This window comes from Drosophila miranda, chromosome 4 (assembly GCF_003369915.1).
Source record: "Drosophila miranda strain MSH22 chromosome 4, D.miranda_PacBio2.1, whole genome shotgun sequence".
NCBI lineage: Eukaryota > Metazoa > Arthropoda > Insecta > Diptera > Drosophilidae > Drosophila > Drosophila miranda.
In genome coordinates, this window is record NC_046677.1 from 19,826,051 (window position 1) to 19,841,588 (window position 15,538).

The window sequence follows — 15,538 nt, forward strand, 5'->3', positions numbered from 1 at the left end:
TCTTCTTTTTTTTGCCCGCTACTCGTAAATTTTACAAAATAAACAAAAAAATGCACAAAACATGACGGAGGAGAAGAACGACCAATTGCGGTAACCAATGAATGCTAAATGCATTGTTTGTACTATTGTTTAATGATCAATTTATTACCTATTGCAGGCAACAGCTCATCGCGGCGGTAGTGAAAAAGCGCGCGGCAATTGCGCGGGCTCAGGAAGTTGTGGTGAGGCTCCTGGAGCCCGACGTAGCAGAGCTGGAATTCCTGGCCATGGTATTTATAGTTTATTTGATGGTATACAAGTTTTAAATTAACATTTCCTCGTCCCTAGCTCTGGGAAATCGCACCCAACCACTATACCGACATTGTGGATGAGCGCGAAATCAGCCGATACTGTGGGTACCCGCTCTGCTCCAATGTCTTGCAGAAGTAAGTGGACGCTCCAAAAGGTGGCTCCTGACTAACCGACTCACTTGCAGTGTACCCAACCAGAAGTACCAAATCAGTGCATCGCAAAACAAGGTCTACGATATCACAGAGCGCAAGAAATTCTGCTCCGGCTATTGTTTCCGCGCTTCAGAGTACATTAAGGCCCAGGTGCCGACGTCGCCGCTGTGGCTGCGCGACAGGGAGTTGCGGCCGAGCTTTCAGCTGCTGCCGCGAGACAAATGAAAAGGTAAACAAGTTTCAATGCTATTTCTATATTTTATGTAATGAAGTACCATTTTTTCTTGTTACATTATTGGATTTGTTCGATTTTCGATGTGGAAATATTTAGGAAAAGTACTTAAAATGCTAAACAATTGATCGCCTTTGTCCTCGGCTAGATCATAATTATATTGTCGCGTTCAAGCGTTAGATCAGCCTCGCGTTTGGCGTCCTCCTCGGACCATTCGCCGCATTTACTGAGCACATCTGTTTCGCGCGGTGGTTCGGTCTTCGAATGAAAAGCGAATTGGGGGATGGAAAAGGATGAGCTTTATTGATTTATTACTCGTTGAGGCATATTATACCTCTTTGTCGTTGGCCGCCAGCTTGGTAAACATGTTAGCATACAGCTTCTTCTCCTTGGTTTTGGTCTCTTTGATTTTCTGCCTGCAGATGACCACGTGGTTGGCAGCGGCCTTGTTGCCAGGCTCCAATTGAATAACCTAACCAAACATTTATTTAGCAAGTAAGGATTTTCTATATGGTGTTATGACAAACCTTTTGGAAGTCCTCCAGGGCATCTTCCAGCTCATTGATGATCAGGTTGCATTGTCCGCGACGATAGAGAGCCTTCACATTGTTGGCCTCCAGGGCGAGCACAGCATTGCACTGAAGAAAATTAAATATCAATTTAAATGCTTCTGGGCACACATTCTCTACGTGAACTTACCTCCACCTTGGCCTCGAAGTGATCGTTGGACTTCTGGTGGCACAGCGCAATGTTGCTGTGCGTGGCCACCTTTAGCTTCTTCACCTCCTCGTTGGTGTCGGCGCTGTTCGGCAGCAGATTCTTGCACTTGGTGTACATCTTGATGGCGAGGCCCCAGTTCTCCTTCTTGAAGTAGTTGGTGCCCTTCTCCTTGTACACCTTGGCCTCGTCGATGCGCTCGGTGTCGCTCAGCTTCCACTCCTCCAGACCCTTGCCGCAGTCGATCAGCTTCACCTTGTACTCGACTGTGGCGTTGGGTGGAATCTTAAATGCCTCATTGCCCGTGACGCCAAAGGCATACATTGGTTTAATTGTGATTCTAAGGAAAAATCGATTTTAAAGTGGTGTTTCTTTTTTAGCCCCCATATCTTTCTGCTCTACCTGGAAGTCTCTCCTATGTTCATCTTCTCCAGTGCCATCTCCACTCCATCCACTAGACCGATAGCACTGCCCTCGCCATAATCGAACTCCACATCGCGTTCCTCAAACACTTTACCCTCGAAAGAACCAGAAATATGGGCTGCAAATCACAGACCCCGAATGAGGTTAAGGTAACCACAGAATCTAGATAAACCACGACTTACCCTTGACGAAGGCACCATCGGTGGGAGACCGCTTTTTATCGCTCGGCTCCAGAATGATGCGGCCAATGCTTCCGTCTTGGTTTGGGCTCAAATCCTCGCCCTTCCAGCCCAGCATTTCCAACTGAAAACGAGAACAGAGATATATAGTTGCCCTGGATTGCATTTTATCCCTGTGTTCTGTACCTCAAAGATCAGCGTGGAGTCTGGCGGAATGGTGGGCGGACTACCGGCAGAGCCGTAGGCATAGTTGGGAGCACATGTCAAGAAACAGCGCTCCCCCAGCTTCATGGTGGCCACTCCCATGTCGAAGGCTTTGATAACATTGCCTAAGACAAGAGAAAAGAACGAAAAAGAAAATTCCAGAAACAGCGACTTTGAGACATTCTCATGTCTCACCTTTGCCGAGCGCAAATTCAAAGGGCTCATTGCGGCTCACGCTCGAATCGAATTCTGTGCCATCGACCAGGCGGCCGGTATAGTGCATGGAGACAGTGCATCCACTGTGCGGGGTCTCGTTCCCGGTACCCTCTTTCAAGATTTCCTTGAGCACTCCACCATCTCCAGACAGGTCGATTTTGTTCGTTTCTTCCGGCATTTTTTTTCCTTGTTGCTTTGTTGGTGGTGAAGGTGTTTATCGATACCAGTATCGAATCCGCACATATGATAATCGTGTTGCCAATTGATTACATGGCGACTGCAGTAACTACATATTTGCTACATAATGGAAGGAAAAAGAAGGTGTGGACAGCAGGCAACGCGGCCCAAAAAATTCAACGCATGTAAGTTAAAATCCACCCCTTTTGCCTAATATACCTAGGATACAAAAAGCCGATTCAAAATTACGACTCATATGTTCGTTGCAGCAGTCTGACCTTCAGAAAAATACCGCTTCATTTTCAAAACGAAAACACCCTTTTATGTGCTACTTAAGTTAAACCGCGGAAAATAGTTCTATTTGTAAATGTTTGTAGATCTAATAAGATCAAATAACCGATTCAAACCAGCAGTTCGGCTATCGATACTATCGAACCAAATTATAGGTTCATATGAACCAGTACAGCCGAAAAAGAAAAGATATCTCATAAATGTGCTGGGGGCAACCCTGGCTTCTTGAGCGCGGTTTTTTTGTGTTCGAATTTAAAACTGATAGTGAGAATTATTTGACAATACAGACAGAAATCTATACTTATGTTCTTAATTTCTAGTTTTGTTCGTTTGTCTTATTCATTTTCCTCCAATTACCCATTCCCATTCCGTGGCTCGACTGCTTGTTGGTGAGAGGGGAGGGGGGACGCTGGTTTCGTTGTTTCGGGATCGCAGCTGCAGACTCTGTGGCTCGACTTTAACTGTAAATGCGAAGAAGGTGGAAAGCACGGAATAGCCGAGGAACAGCGGTTGTTTTTGGGAGTGCCGTCTGACATCAGGATTTACTGTTATTCGAAGCCACTGTAGGCAGACGCACAAGGCACTTTTCTCATACAACAGTAACATAAACAAACGGGTATCGTTCCAATTGCTCAATTTCTTTATTCCGTCGAATATTACCAGCTATATAGATTATTTAGCCATGCCCACATAGTTTTATACCATTAGTGAATTTATTTTCTAATTGACTGGTTTTTATTAACCACTTGCTTTTATTGAATTTTGCGTAAAAAGAGGTTTTAGCGAAATAAGTCAAACAAAAAACAAATAGCGAAATACGTCAATCAAAACAAACGAAAAGGGAAATTCGTTCATATTGCTCAGTTTGATATTCCATTGAATAATGCTGACTAACTAAACCTCTTAGCAATGCCCACATAATTTTATCCCATTAATGAATAAATTTTCTACAAGATTGGATAGTTTTTAATCCTTGCTTTTATTGTATTTATTGTAAAAAAAGGTTTAAACAAAAAAAGTCCAACAAAAAAAGAGTCACTATGTTGCGTGTAGGCCTTTGTATACCCTATTTTGTTAATTTTATATGAAGATGAAACGTGATTTATAAAGACCTTTTCTCAAATTGATATTCTTTAGACATATTCAAGTACATTTTTAGTATCTTGTATATATTTATAGCGATCCTGATACCTACTGAGCCTTGGAAGACAAACATTTCCGCAATTCTATAACATCCATTTCCCCCAGGGTATGTGTGCATGGAATTAGCAACATTTGTGTATGGAATGAGACTCATTGTTGCAAAGGCGAACTGCGGCGAACTGCGGCGAACTCAAATTCGATTCAAAAAACGACCAATTCTTTGTTCCGTTGAATTAGTGAATTTATTTCCTAATTGACTGGCTGTTATTAACCACTTGCTTTTATTGAATTTTTATATATTTTCGAAAATTAAATTTAGATTGATGAATAGATGGCACCGATCGCTGGTGGTGGCAGTTCCTCGATAGCAAAATCCATGTATAAATTCAATTTTGGTGGCGCTCCTCCTTTACACGTTGGAGCTAACGGTAGGTGTCGTCTTGTTGACAGCGGCACCTGGCGTCTTTATTTGGTGGAAACAAAAATTGCATAGCAACCACCTTCAATAGTTTTAGTTTTGCCCGCCTTGAGTTTCACAGCAGCCAGCTTTAATAGTTGAAGAGGTGTTATTATTCGGGGAGAAAAATGAATCGTCAGATTGACAGAATTCACAAGAAATCGTACTAATAAACGAACTAATAATTGCACAAACAAAGTAATTCATAAAATAGGGCTAAAGAATTTTGCAGGTATAATTGCATTCGTTATTAGACTTGGGAGAATCCAATCATCATCGAACAAATCGTGAGGACACATTCGTTTCCGCTCCAAGTAGTAATTAGTTGAAGGCATCAAATCCAGATGTATAGGGAGGGGCTTGTCATCACAATCTTAGATTATCATTACATAAATTGTTGGGTATATATCAGAAGTATTTCAAAAACTGAATCTCCTAAGAGCCACATGTTCGAGAGACACCCAATTGCATTTTTTTTTTCATACAAAGATAATTATAAAAAACAGAGATAAATCTTACACAAATTAAACTTAAATTTAAATAAACATACGAATTAAATACCAGCTAAACCCCATTCAGATTATATTTAGAAACGAGCATGCACCAGATTTACTTGGTACTTACGTACCCGTAGATGTTGCCTCAGTCCTCACCAAAGGTCTTTTGCGTAACTTTTTATGGGTCTGAAATGCTGCTGTGCTTCTGGTAGAGTGTGCCTGTACTGGGTGCTCCTCTTCCCTGACTTCTCTACAGATAATGGTATGCAAGAGAGATCGGGTTAAGTCCCAGAGTCTGGTCTGGGACAACTTTGCTTACGTATTTTGTGTTTTACAACATGTTTGTGTTTGTGTTTGCTCCCGCAATCCGCTCCAATCCGCAGATAGATGCGTTTGCAGTGGGTGCTAAATATAACAATTCTGATAATCATCGCCTCATCATCATACTCGTATCTATGACAAGTTCTGATAAAGAAGAAGGTCGTTTTTGAACGCTCCTAACTAACAGATCGACAGTGGTTGGACACTTTTGGGTTCCAGATTCAGAGTAGTTTTACTATTTAAATATTTTACTTTGCACTCACATGATGGAGCTTGGGATCTTGACATTATCTTATCGGATGTCTAGGCACTTGCAAAACAAAGTTATGAACTCTTTTTTCAGGAAGCGCCTTAAGACTTAGGTATAAAATTCATTATAGAGTAAATTCTCTAAGGTTAGGCTGGGTCATTGGGGCATAAATTGTGCAGAACCAACAGCGGACACACGACTTTAAAAAGTCCATTAAAAATTCGCTGGAGCGTTGCCAGGGCCCACATATCGCGTAATGAGGCACCCAAAACACGTGCCCTGATCCCAATCAATCACTCGTTTTCGCTTCCACATGTAATTTCCCATATCAGTTAATGGTTTTCTTTATCCACAACCTTTCCCTTCCAGCAATTATGCTTCAGTGTTGACTTCAGTTGAGTTCGGTCTCTACTGCGATTCGCAACGTTTGAAAAACTTTTTGCTAATTTCGTCAAGGAAATGCATAAAACTTTTGGGATTTTGAGACTATTTTCGAGTTCTATTCGCGTTGAGAGTGTGAACCGTGTTCATGTGGAGTGTTTCAAGAGGAGAGGAGTTTTTGTCACAGCCTTTGAATACGGCTGATGCGGAGAAGTTCTAGAGAATGTGAGAAAATCGACTATATAAGGGGGTTAAAAGAGGTTGGAAAAAATCATCGAAATATTGAGACTTTCTGTCTAAAAAATCTACCTAAAAAAGGATACTTTTGAGAGTGATTTTTGGAAGGCATATATCAAAAATTGTTATAATAAATCCTTATAAATCCCCAAAAATCTCGCACCAGCATGTACTGTCATTTGTTTCTGTAATTTATTTGATATGCGTCTGATTTAACATCAAAAATAAGTCTAGTTCATTGACTTAATTCATCTCTCATTCACAAAATAGAAGAACTAACAGATCACGAGACTTTAATCAAAGCAGACATCACTGACCCCATGCTGCTAATTTTAGTGCTCATAAACGCTCATTTGGATTTCCTAGTATCTATCCAATAGATGTATTACATTCTTTCAAACCTGTATACCCCATATTTCAATCAATATTTGAATAGGTTTCAAGAAATTTATTAAATCCTACTAACTTATACAGGAGTTACCAACTAAACCAAATACCAACTAAACATTATCCGCATGACTGGTCTGATCGATCCTTTCCCACTGTACTGTTTTCCTCAACCCCTTTTTCACCTTGTTCTTTTTTCTCAGAACTGTCATTATCTCGGTGGTATAGTATCTCAGCCCCCCAACACCCGATTGTCACCGTCAGCATAGTGAACCTTGGCCTACCCAGTGCGATCTTCTCGCTGTGATCTATCTTTCCATCTCTCCTACGGGGCGCTGTCACTCACGCGGAGATCGCGACATTGTCGCACGTCAGCCGTCGCTCAGAATCCGTTGGCTGGTTTTTTTTATCTCCATTCAAGAAATACAGAGACATTATCTCCCAGCGATCTTGTCGCATCAACAGCCAGCCAGAGGAGAGCATGAAGAGCCTCACAGAACTGTCACTAACACCAGAGACCCCAACCAATTTAAGTTAGAATCAACATCATCATCATCATAATCGAGAGAACGTGTGTGTGTGTGCGTGTGTGTGTGTGAGAGATCTGTGGGGATATGAGATATAGAGATTTAGCTGAGACGTTGATAAGAGATTTCCATTTTTCCTCAGATCAGTCTCAAAGCGAACGGCAACTGGGAAAGTTCCAAGGCGGCAAAGGAAGAAAAACAGAAGGAAAACCCAATTTATATTTTGGAAAAAAACAAACAAATTGATGAGAAAACTCTTTATATATGTGCGTGTGTGTGAGGAAAGTGGAGCAAAAGTGAAAACCTTGAAAACGAAAAGCCACAAAGGAAAAAATTAACATCTACAAAATTCAATTAAAAGGAAAATAAAGTGCAAAAAATGTATTAAAATTTAAAGAAAATATATTTAGTGAATATATAACGACTAAATGGAATTGTGTTATGAGATCTACTGAATATATGTGATGCATTTCATATCGTATATGAATATATATAACAACAAGAACTTGGTTTAGTCGCGCCTTGATGATCACAAATTTCAATTGAATTTAATCAAAATCAAACAAGAAGCAAAGCACAAAAAAAAGGCAAAGAAAAGAAAAGAAAAGAAAAAAAAATAAACATAAACTAGAGATTTAATTTTGAGTGAGCCCCCATATGTATTAGTGTACACAAGTATCTGTGTGTGTGTGTGTGTCTTTGTGCATGTGTATTCTGTGACCGAGAAACTTAGTTCTGAGACAGCCTCCTCCGGCAATTTTCTTTTCTTTATTCGTTTTCCACTGTCTGTCGTCTGGCTGTCTGGCTTTCCGTTCATTGAAACGAACTTCAAAACTATCAACCCAGCCGCCAGTGAGTGTGCGTGCGCCTTAGTATATGTATTAGTGAGTGGCTTAGTGTCTTAGTGTGTCGCCATGGGTAAAATGGTGAACGAAGAAATGGCCACAGAGCCGGTGTATTTGGAGAAAGTGGAACTCTCGAAGTTCGGCGAATTCTGCCAGAGACGTGGAATCAATCCGAATCTGATTATGCTCAAGATCACACTCTTTGTGATGTATGGCGGTGAGTACCCATAACTTTAAAGCTACCTTTTCCCAGAAGTTCATTATCATTAAAAACCCATTAGAAATTGCCTGCATAAGTCCGCATTCACCACATTGGATTCTTTTTCTGGCTCCGGTCTGGCAATGAAAGGAAAACGTGATGGGAAATCAAGTTGTTTGACTTGCAGAGCCTTTTATGAGCTACTTAGTCGGCGCCAGATAAGGTTAATAGGGCCCCGCCATCACTCATAACTCATACGACATGTTGTCCGAGTTGGGTGGAGAGTGGGCCATGAGCGAGGGCTTTAACTGATTGCGCGGTGCAAATAATTCATTGTTTCCTATTTATATTTTTTGGTTGATTTTTTGAACAATTTTCATTCTAGAACTGGGATTCAAGGGTGGATTATAATTTACACACACACACATCCCCATTCCTCAGGAATATCTAAGTATCTCAAACGATGCAACAGCTGTACAAAGTCCGAGACTGAGATTTAAGCTCTGGCAGTGAATCTGAATTCATTATCACACTACGAGTACTCTGTACCCTCCCTCTTTATAGTAGATATATTCTCTGGTCTCTGGTCGGTCTCTGGTCTCTGGTCGGAAGTTATCAATTAGGTTGGAGGGAAAATATGTAACACATTTGTATAAATTCAGTTAGAGAAATGAATGCACATTGAGGAGATTTTTCCCAGCGTGTGGCAATTAGGCATTCAATCAACAAACCCATCTCTCTGTAACTCTCCCTCTTTCTCTTTTTCTTATACTCTGTTTTTTCCTTCTCTATCGCTTTTTTGTCTACATTAGATTGTGTGTATTTTTGTATCTTTTGTAAATAAATCTAGCTTATGTGATTTAAGCTTGAGAAAGGTTTACTTTACGTTGATTTGCCTCTGTCTCTCGGTTATGGGGTCTCTGTGTGTGTCGTTTCTCGTTTCTCGTCTCGTCTGTCCATCAACTGACTGACCGTGCGCCATTTTTGTTTTCTCTGGCGGTCAATGACAAAAACATTTTGCCATTTTCCCCTTCGGTAGTGCTGCCCCCCTGCCACCCCTGTTGTTGTCTTGCGCCATTAAACCCAAATTGTCACTAAAATGAGTATTAATGCGTTTTTTATTTGACTCGAGATTTGCCGAGGATTTTTCGGTTTGCTTCTCTTTTTTGGGCTTAACTTTTATTTACAAATGAATTTTTGTATAGTATATGATTTTAAGTTTGTGTCTAATAGAAATTATATATATTTTCCTTGAGGGAATGACATCATACGAGGGAAATGATACAAAGAGAGAGATTATATTTAGAATAATACTAAAGAAGTCATCAACACTTCGAGAAATAATATCTCAGTAATAGAAAAGAACTAATTTTATTCAAATTGGTTCAAGGTTTTACACTTTACAGGCGTTTTTGATCATTTCTAATACAAAATGTACAATAGATGGGTGAAAGAATTCAATCGAAAATCTTTTCTCTGATAGATCAACCAGGAACATCAAATGATAAACTCCACAGGAAAACCAATTTCATCTGTGAACGAGTACCAATCTATTAACAATCTATTAATTAGCTACAGAATGCAGAACCTATAAAAATGGTTATTTAATTCATTTAATTGGTTATGTAAAGGAATTCGAGAGAAAAGGGTTTTAATTATAAATAAAAATACATATGCTTATGGTATAATTTTGTTTTTTCAGTTTATTTTTTGCTTGAATTTTACAAGGCTTAAAATGGTTTTTTAAATATTTTCCATGTCAATGAACATTTTTCTTTTGTTCTGTTTCCTCTGTCCATCAATTAAGTGATGGGAAATATGGCATACAAATTAAATATAATTGAAGTAGTGTGGGGGAAACATGTGATTGAAGCCTTTGTTATGGCAGAAATGATCAAACCGAAGACTTAAATATCTGTTAAATTAATTTATTACACTATTAAGGAGTTAAAAAAAAAAATTTTTAAAAATGTACATTTCTGAAAAGTTTTCTTCCCCAGACTACATTTTTAATAGGTTTTTCGAATTTTTAGAATGTTAAAGACATCCAAATCATCAAAAAATACTCGTTGAAGTTGATTTCGTTTTTATGGTCGTGGAAACGCTTCAAAGTGTTTCATTTCAGATCTGGCTCGTTGTAATTATCATTATAAATATTCCAGAAAAAGTAAGAGTATTGCTCTGAAACGCTGTGAACAGATACAAAATTTCGCGTAATATGAACATAAATAATTAACTTTAATTTGGCGCTGAAATATGTCTATTGTTTGTGATTGGTTTCCTTGTGTTGTCATTAAATCAGTGAAACAATTTTTCCACATTTTTTTTGTTTGCATATTCTTTTTTATGAAATCCATGTGACTTTGTTTCTTGCACTTCCATTTTCCATTGTTTTTACTCAGAGCTTAACTTTGGTTTTTCTTTTATTTAGCATTATATTTCGATTAAGCTTTATATTTCAATAGAGCATAGGCCACCGAATGCCATTTTAGCTATCCAGGCCACTTCGATCTTCACTAATTTTAAATTTGCAATTCCAATTCCCATTTTAACCTATTTTAAACCGTTTCCAATACATATTTTAACCCCATTTCTGCCCATTACACCTCTCAATTTCCCCCATATACCGTTCAATAAATAGCCGGAAAAACCAAACTGGCAACTGGAAAAATGAATTGTAATTAATATTTCAGACAGCACGCTGCTGCACATTTGTCAATGTCACTTCTGGGTTTGGCATGTCCGCTCAAAAATGCATAAATAAAGTGCAATTTAGTTGCACTTTGGCCATCAGCATCCTGAAAGCAGATGCAAATTTTTGCAGATGACATGGCCGTGTCATACCCCCGCCAAAAACTTTGTGCATAGTTAAAAATATACAAAAAATATGCGCGTTATGAATGCGAAAAATGATAAATGGAATACTGAATAATTATTATTAAAGTGGAAGGAAAGAACAGAACAGACAGAAATAAAGGGAATTTAAATGCACACAGCTGTGAGGAGGGGTAGGCTGTCGGGGTTTATGGCGACATTAATTACGAATGACAACGTGGCAGGAACAGATCCAACCGAATCGAACGGAATCAGTATGGCAACCTATACAGAGAATGAGAGGGAAAACAGGCACAGAACATCCACGAATGGCCGCCAAACCAAACAACCCTGACATGCTTGCGTTTCCGTTTCCGTTACAAAGAGAAAGACAGACAAAGAGAGAGAGAGAGAGACAGAGAGGGAAAACGAACAATTAATTGTTATTGCATTGAGCAAATACAAAAAAAAGTACGCACACAAACAGAAAGACAGACATAAAGACAGAAGCCGAGCATATTATTGTTAATTATCTGAGGCGATGCAAGGATGTAAAAACCAATTCGAGCCGCCATTTTCACTCCGACTCTTTGGAGGGGGAAAAGCCAGAGAAGTGAAAAGAAGAGAAAGAGGGACAAGAGAAGAAGGAAAGCCAAAATTCAGTATGATGAATATCAGATACCTCGTATACCCCGCATGAAAAGCATTTTTTTTTAAACAGATACAGTAGAAGGAAATCTCTTGATCTATAATCTCAGATACTTAAGGAAAAGAAAGTATGGGAACTTTTCTACTCTTTCTACCTCAAATATCCTTCCTACCGATGGACACACAAGAATATATATATTTTTCAAATGATCCTACGTAAATAATATCTAAGACTATTCCCTTTCCCTACTTCTGGCCCCCGCACTAATAAAACCTATCCGTAAACTGCATGAGTACAGCGTATGCAAAGAAAGACACTCAGGCGAGTGTTAACTGCACTTTAACAAACGAATTTCATTCACGGCACGCACTTTCCCCTCCACTCCATTCGCACACAGACACACACTCACACCATTTTACGTGGCCCGATGGCCGGATGGAGATCCTTGGCATGTTTGCATTTAAATTGGTCAAGGCTGAGGATGGCCAGATGGAACAGGAGGCGTGTACTATAGGGAGGAGCAGCAGGGAACCAGGAGGCTGTCCTGTTCCATTTCGCCCAATTTGTTGCCATTATTTCACTCCATTTTTGGTCGCAGCCACGTGACGCTCTCTCTGTGCGTTAATGTTCATAAATTATTGAAATGCAAGAAGATTATCTGCTGTCCGTTTTCGGTTTCCACTCCGGGGACCGTGTTCGTGTTGGTCAGGCGTGACCATTTTCACGGATTTTAAAGGTGTTTGGTGAGGTTTTTGGAGGGGAATTATATGAGAAATTACACGGGCAAATACTTTAAGTGTAACTGAGTCGATGATCCGGGGATTTTTGTATACCAAAATGAGGAGGAAATATATGTGAAGCACTTTTAGAGCTGTATAGTTGATTTCAATGGACAGATACTTTTTTAATTCATCCATTTAGCTGACTATTCAATTGTTCATTCTTCTATGCATTCACCATTCCATCACTTAATATTCAAAGTCTGGGATAATGAATAAAATTCCATTTCCATTTAATTAACTTCCTTTAAATGATTGCGAACACTTCTTACAAATTCCAATCATTTTCTTTGAATGATGAGCCATACTCTTTTTGCCATTCAATTTTCTGTATATAATTAAGTTTCCTCACTCTTTCTCAAGATTAATTTACAATATAATGTACCATTCTTTCTGTTTTCAATCCCACAGCCACCTCCTCGTTGCTGCCGTACCTGACAATACACATGCAATCGATTGGACTGACGGTGGAGGAGATTGCAATTATCTACCTGGCGCTGCCCTTTACCACCTTTCTTAGCCCGCCCATAACAGGTGAGTGAGTGCAATGCCAATTTGAGACAGAGAGAGAGTGTCAAGGGTAAATGTTTTAATGCATCTTAATTAGCGTCATGCTGCGTATATTTTAATTAAAACTTTCCCTTTGTCTGACTACTTGCTGGGGCATGAAAACGAAAGCGGAAACACACAAAATCAAACAAAGTACATTTTCAGCATGAATATATGTATGACTGCGCTATTTTCCAACGGTTTAAAACTATTTATTGTTAAATAAAAATAAGTTTATTAATTAATAAGGCTAGCTGTCGAAAAAAGGGGCAGTAGAAAACAGGCAAATAAAGCCAGTGTTCAATTCAGTGCAGCTATATTTGTAAATACATAATCAGATTTTTTTAAATTTTACTCCCGACTAAAGACTCTGCTTTCTGCGTGATAACGTGGTATTGATTGATTGACTGGTTTTCTTAAACGTTTAAAAGTTAAATTAAAGTTTTTTCGGACAAATGCTTTTATTTAGAGGACTTTAGTATAGATGTATTAAAGATATACTATGGAATGATTACAGAAATTCATATATTTATCAATGTATCGAAGACTGGATATTGTTGCCATAGATGATATGATGGATCTGCGGTAGATGAAGCAGTTTTTATAAATCTCGCCTCCGTTTTTTCGTTTCAATCAATTTAGTTTAATTTTAAATAAAAATTCTAATATACACAATATGTCGTCCGCCAGCAAATATTTTCGAAAAATCATGTTCTACCCCCAACAGAACTGAATATCAGAGCGGATTAATTTTTGTTTTTTCCTTTGTGACACTTGTGTGACAGTTCTGTCCGTAGCCTACTTTTTTGGGGTGCGGCCTGTTTTCTGGACGAATGCGAATAATTTAATTTACTTGCAGTTTAAATGACAATTAAGCAAAGTTCTTTTTTATTCTTCTGTGGAGCACTGGTCTCTCGCTGTCTGGCTGTATGTGAAGTGCCCCCATCATGCGGTTGGGTACCGCTTTTATTTCCTTTTTGAATATGTATACGAATATATATTTTTTTTATTCATTCTTATTATTTGCTTTTGCATTTTTAAAATGCATTTGCGGTATGGTATGTCGGCGACAGTGAAGTGAAGGTTTTTTAAACATTTTATGGGGACACTCGTTGCAGATAAATGTTGAGAGATATATGTACACGCAAAAGCAAAGGCGGGTAGAGTCGATTGGGTGGTGGAGAAAAGTGCATAAAGCTGGTCAAATTGTCGGACATAAAAGCTGGCAAAAATCTATATAGGATGAAAGCTAAGTGAAAATGCACTTATAAAGTTGGTTTATTAACATTTCGATCATTGAAGGCAAGTTATAAACATGGTTGATGTGGCTATATAATGACATTGAAAACTTCAAGTGGAAGGAATATATATTTTTTAATTTGAAATACAAGCCAAGACTTAACATTTAATCCTTTAATTCATTTCAAATTGAAGCCCTAATTTAAGGCTCAACTATCTCTTGGTTTTCTACAAATGAAAAACTGAGATTTAATCCGCCACAAAACGACCAAAAATGGTTGCACCTTAATCCGTCCTTAATCTTCAGCTTGTGCTGCATTTAAGCTGTGAATACAACCAATCAATGCTGCCAACCAAAACGGCTGAATACTTTTTTTGAGCCACAGATATATACAAGACACATACACTATACACTGAGATACATTCACACAGCTATGCTCAAACAAAGTTACAGCTGCAAAACATTTTGGTTGAGAAAACTTGGCTTACACACATTTTCCTTCACGCTCTTTTCACTGCAGGTTTTCTCGTTGACAAATTTGGCAAATACAAGCCCGTTGTGGTGATGAGTCTGCTGCTGAATGCTATTTTCCATCACTCGCTGCTGTTCATTCCACAGCAGGAGATACCTGGCGTTGTGCCATCGGCATTCGTCTTAAGGCATCCAGATAGCGGTGACATTGAGGTAAGTTTTTCCCTACATATCCCGCTCGATTTTATATCAGATTTTAGTTGAAAATTGTCGATTAAGTCGATTAATGCAAATACATCAATTGATAAATTCAGACCCTATAAATGTATACCTAAAAAAATTGGTGGAAGTAGATAATTAATAATTTTTGAATTTCCATGAAATTTCGTAAATACTTGCTGCTTAAATCAAACTCCACTACTGACTTTGTCACAATTAAGTTGTGTGTTTCTCGCAGCTCTTAAGCCTCTTGAGGTCGTGATCTGCTAAAGGGCTGCGGCTGTGGTTAAGGGGCATGGGCCGAATACCTTTTGGAGCTTGTTTAGTTAAGAGCTAAAAATGATGTGGGCTGCGGTTGTAGCCAGCTCTGCAGTGTCGTTCCTCCCTCTCGTCTCCTCTCTCTTTTGTGGCCGTAATATTTAGTATTCCCTTGTGTCTTGAGAAGGGAAAGTTCCGGGCTGCATTATTCCCTTTTCCATGTCAAAGCAGCTGTTGCTCGTTGTACTTGGTGTATAGTTTTAATGCGCTTACTTCATGGTTACCACTCATTTCCCAGTCTTTAAAGGGAGCTCCTTCTCATTACTGTTCTCATCAGACTCCTGCTATTGAGAGTCTTAACCAATCTCGTGCTCAAGTTAATTCGTTGAATGCAGGGACTTGAATGCAGGAGCTTGATTAGTTGAGACTGATA

The 15,538-nt window shown here is 39.0% G+C and overlaps 3 protein-coding genes across 6 annotated transcripts in view; 2 read left to right on the plus strand and 1 right to left on the minus strand.

The window, feature by feature from the left end:
• On the plus strand, positions 1–7,635 carry LOC108162968 (putative RNA polymerase II subunit B1 CTD phosphatase RPAP2 homolog). Of its 3 annotated transcripts, none has more exons than XM_033392627.1 (5): positions 1–90; positions 158–269; positions 328–425; positions 476–672; positions 7,225–7,635. In XM_033392627.1, exons 1-4 carry the CDS (start codon positions 62–64, stop codon positions 666–668), a joined length of 432 nt encoding a protein of 143 aa, XP_033248518.1. In that variant the 5' UTR covers positions 1–61; the 3' UTR covers positions 669–672; positions 7,225–7,635. The 3 variants fall into 3 exon arrangements, with proteins under 3 accessions (XP_033248518.1, XP_033248517.1, XP_017153456.1); XM_033392626.1 differs by lacking the exon at positions 7,225–7,635 and adding an exon at positions 4,062–4,128; XM_017297967.2 differs by lacking the exon at positions 7,225–7,635 and having other exon boundaries at positions 476–733.
• On the minus strand, positions 721–2,634 carry LOC108162965 (FK506-binding protein 59). Its single transcript, XM_017297964.2, has 8 exons — positions 2,394–2,634; positions 2,181–2,323; positions 1,998–2,118; positions 1,795–1,933; positions 1,375–1,732; positions 1,203–1,313; positions 1,010–1,147; positions 721–933 (listed from the first exon to the last, which is right to left on the minus strand). Exons 1-8 carry the CDS (start codon positions 2,590–2,592, stop codon positions 820–822), a joined length of 1,323 nt encoding a protein of 440 aa, XP_017153453.1. The 5' UTR covers positions 2,593–2,634; the 3' UTR covers positions 721–819.
• Positions 7,225–15,538, plus strand: part of LOC108163489 — a 26,129-nt gene continuing 17,815 nt past the window's right edge. The window contains exons 1-3 of one of the 2 annotated variants that reach the window (XM_017298802.2): positions 7,225–8,144; positions 12,780–12,902; positions 14,678–14,841. In XM_017298802.2, coding sequence (XP_017154291.1) covers positions 7,997–8,144; positions 12,780–12,902; positions 14,678–14,841 — 435 coding nt within the window. In that variant the 5' untranslated portion in view covers positions 7,225–7,996. The remainder of the gene's footprint in view (positions 8,145–12,779; positions 12,903–14,677; positions 14,842–15,538) is intronic. The other variant, XM_017298803.2, reaches the window with a different exon arrangement.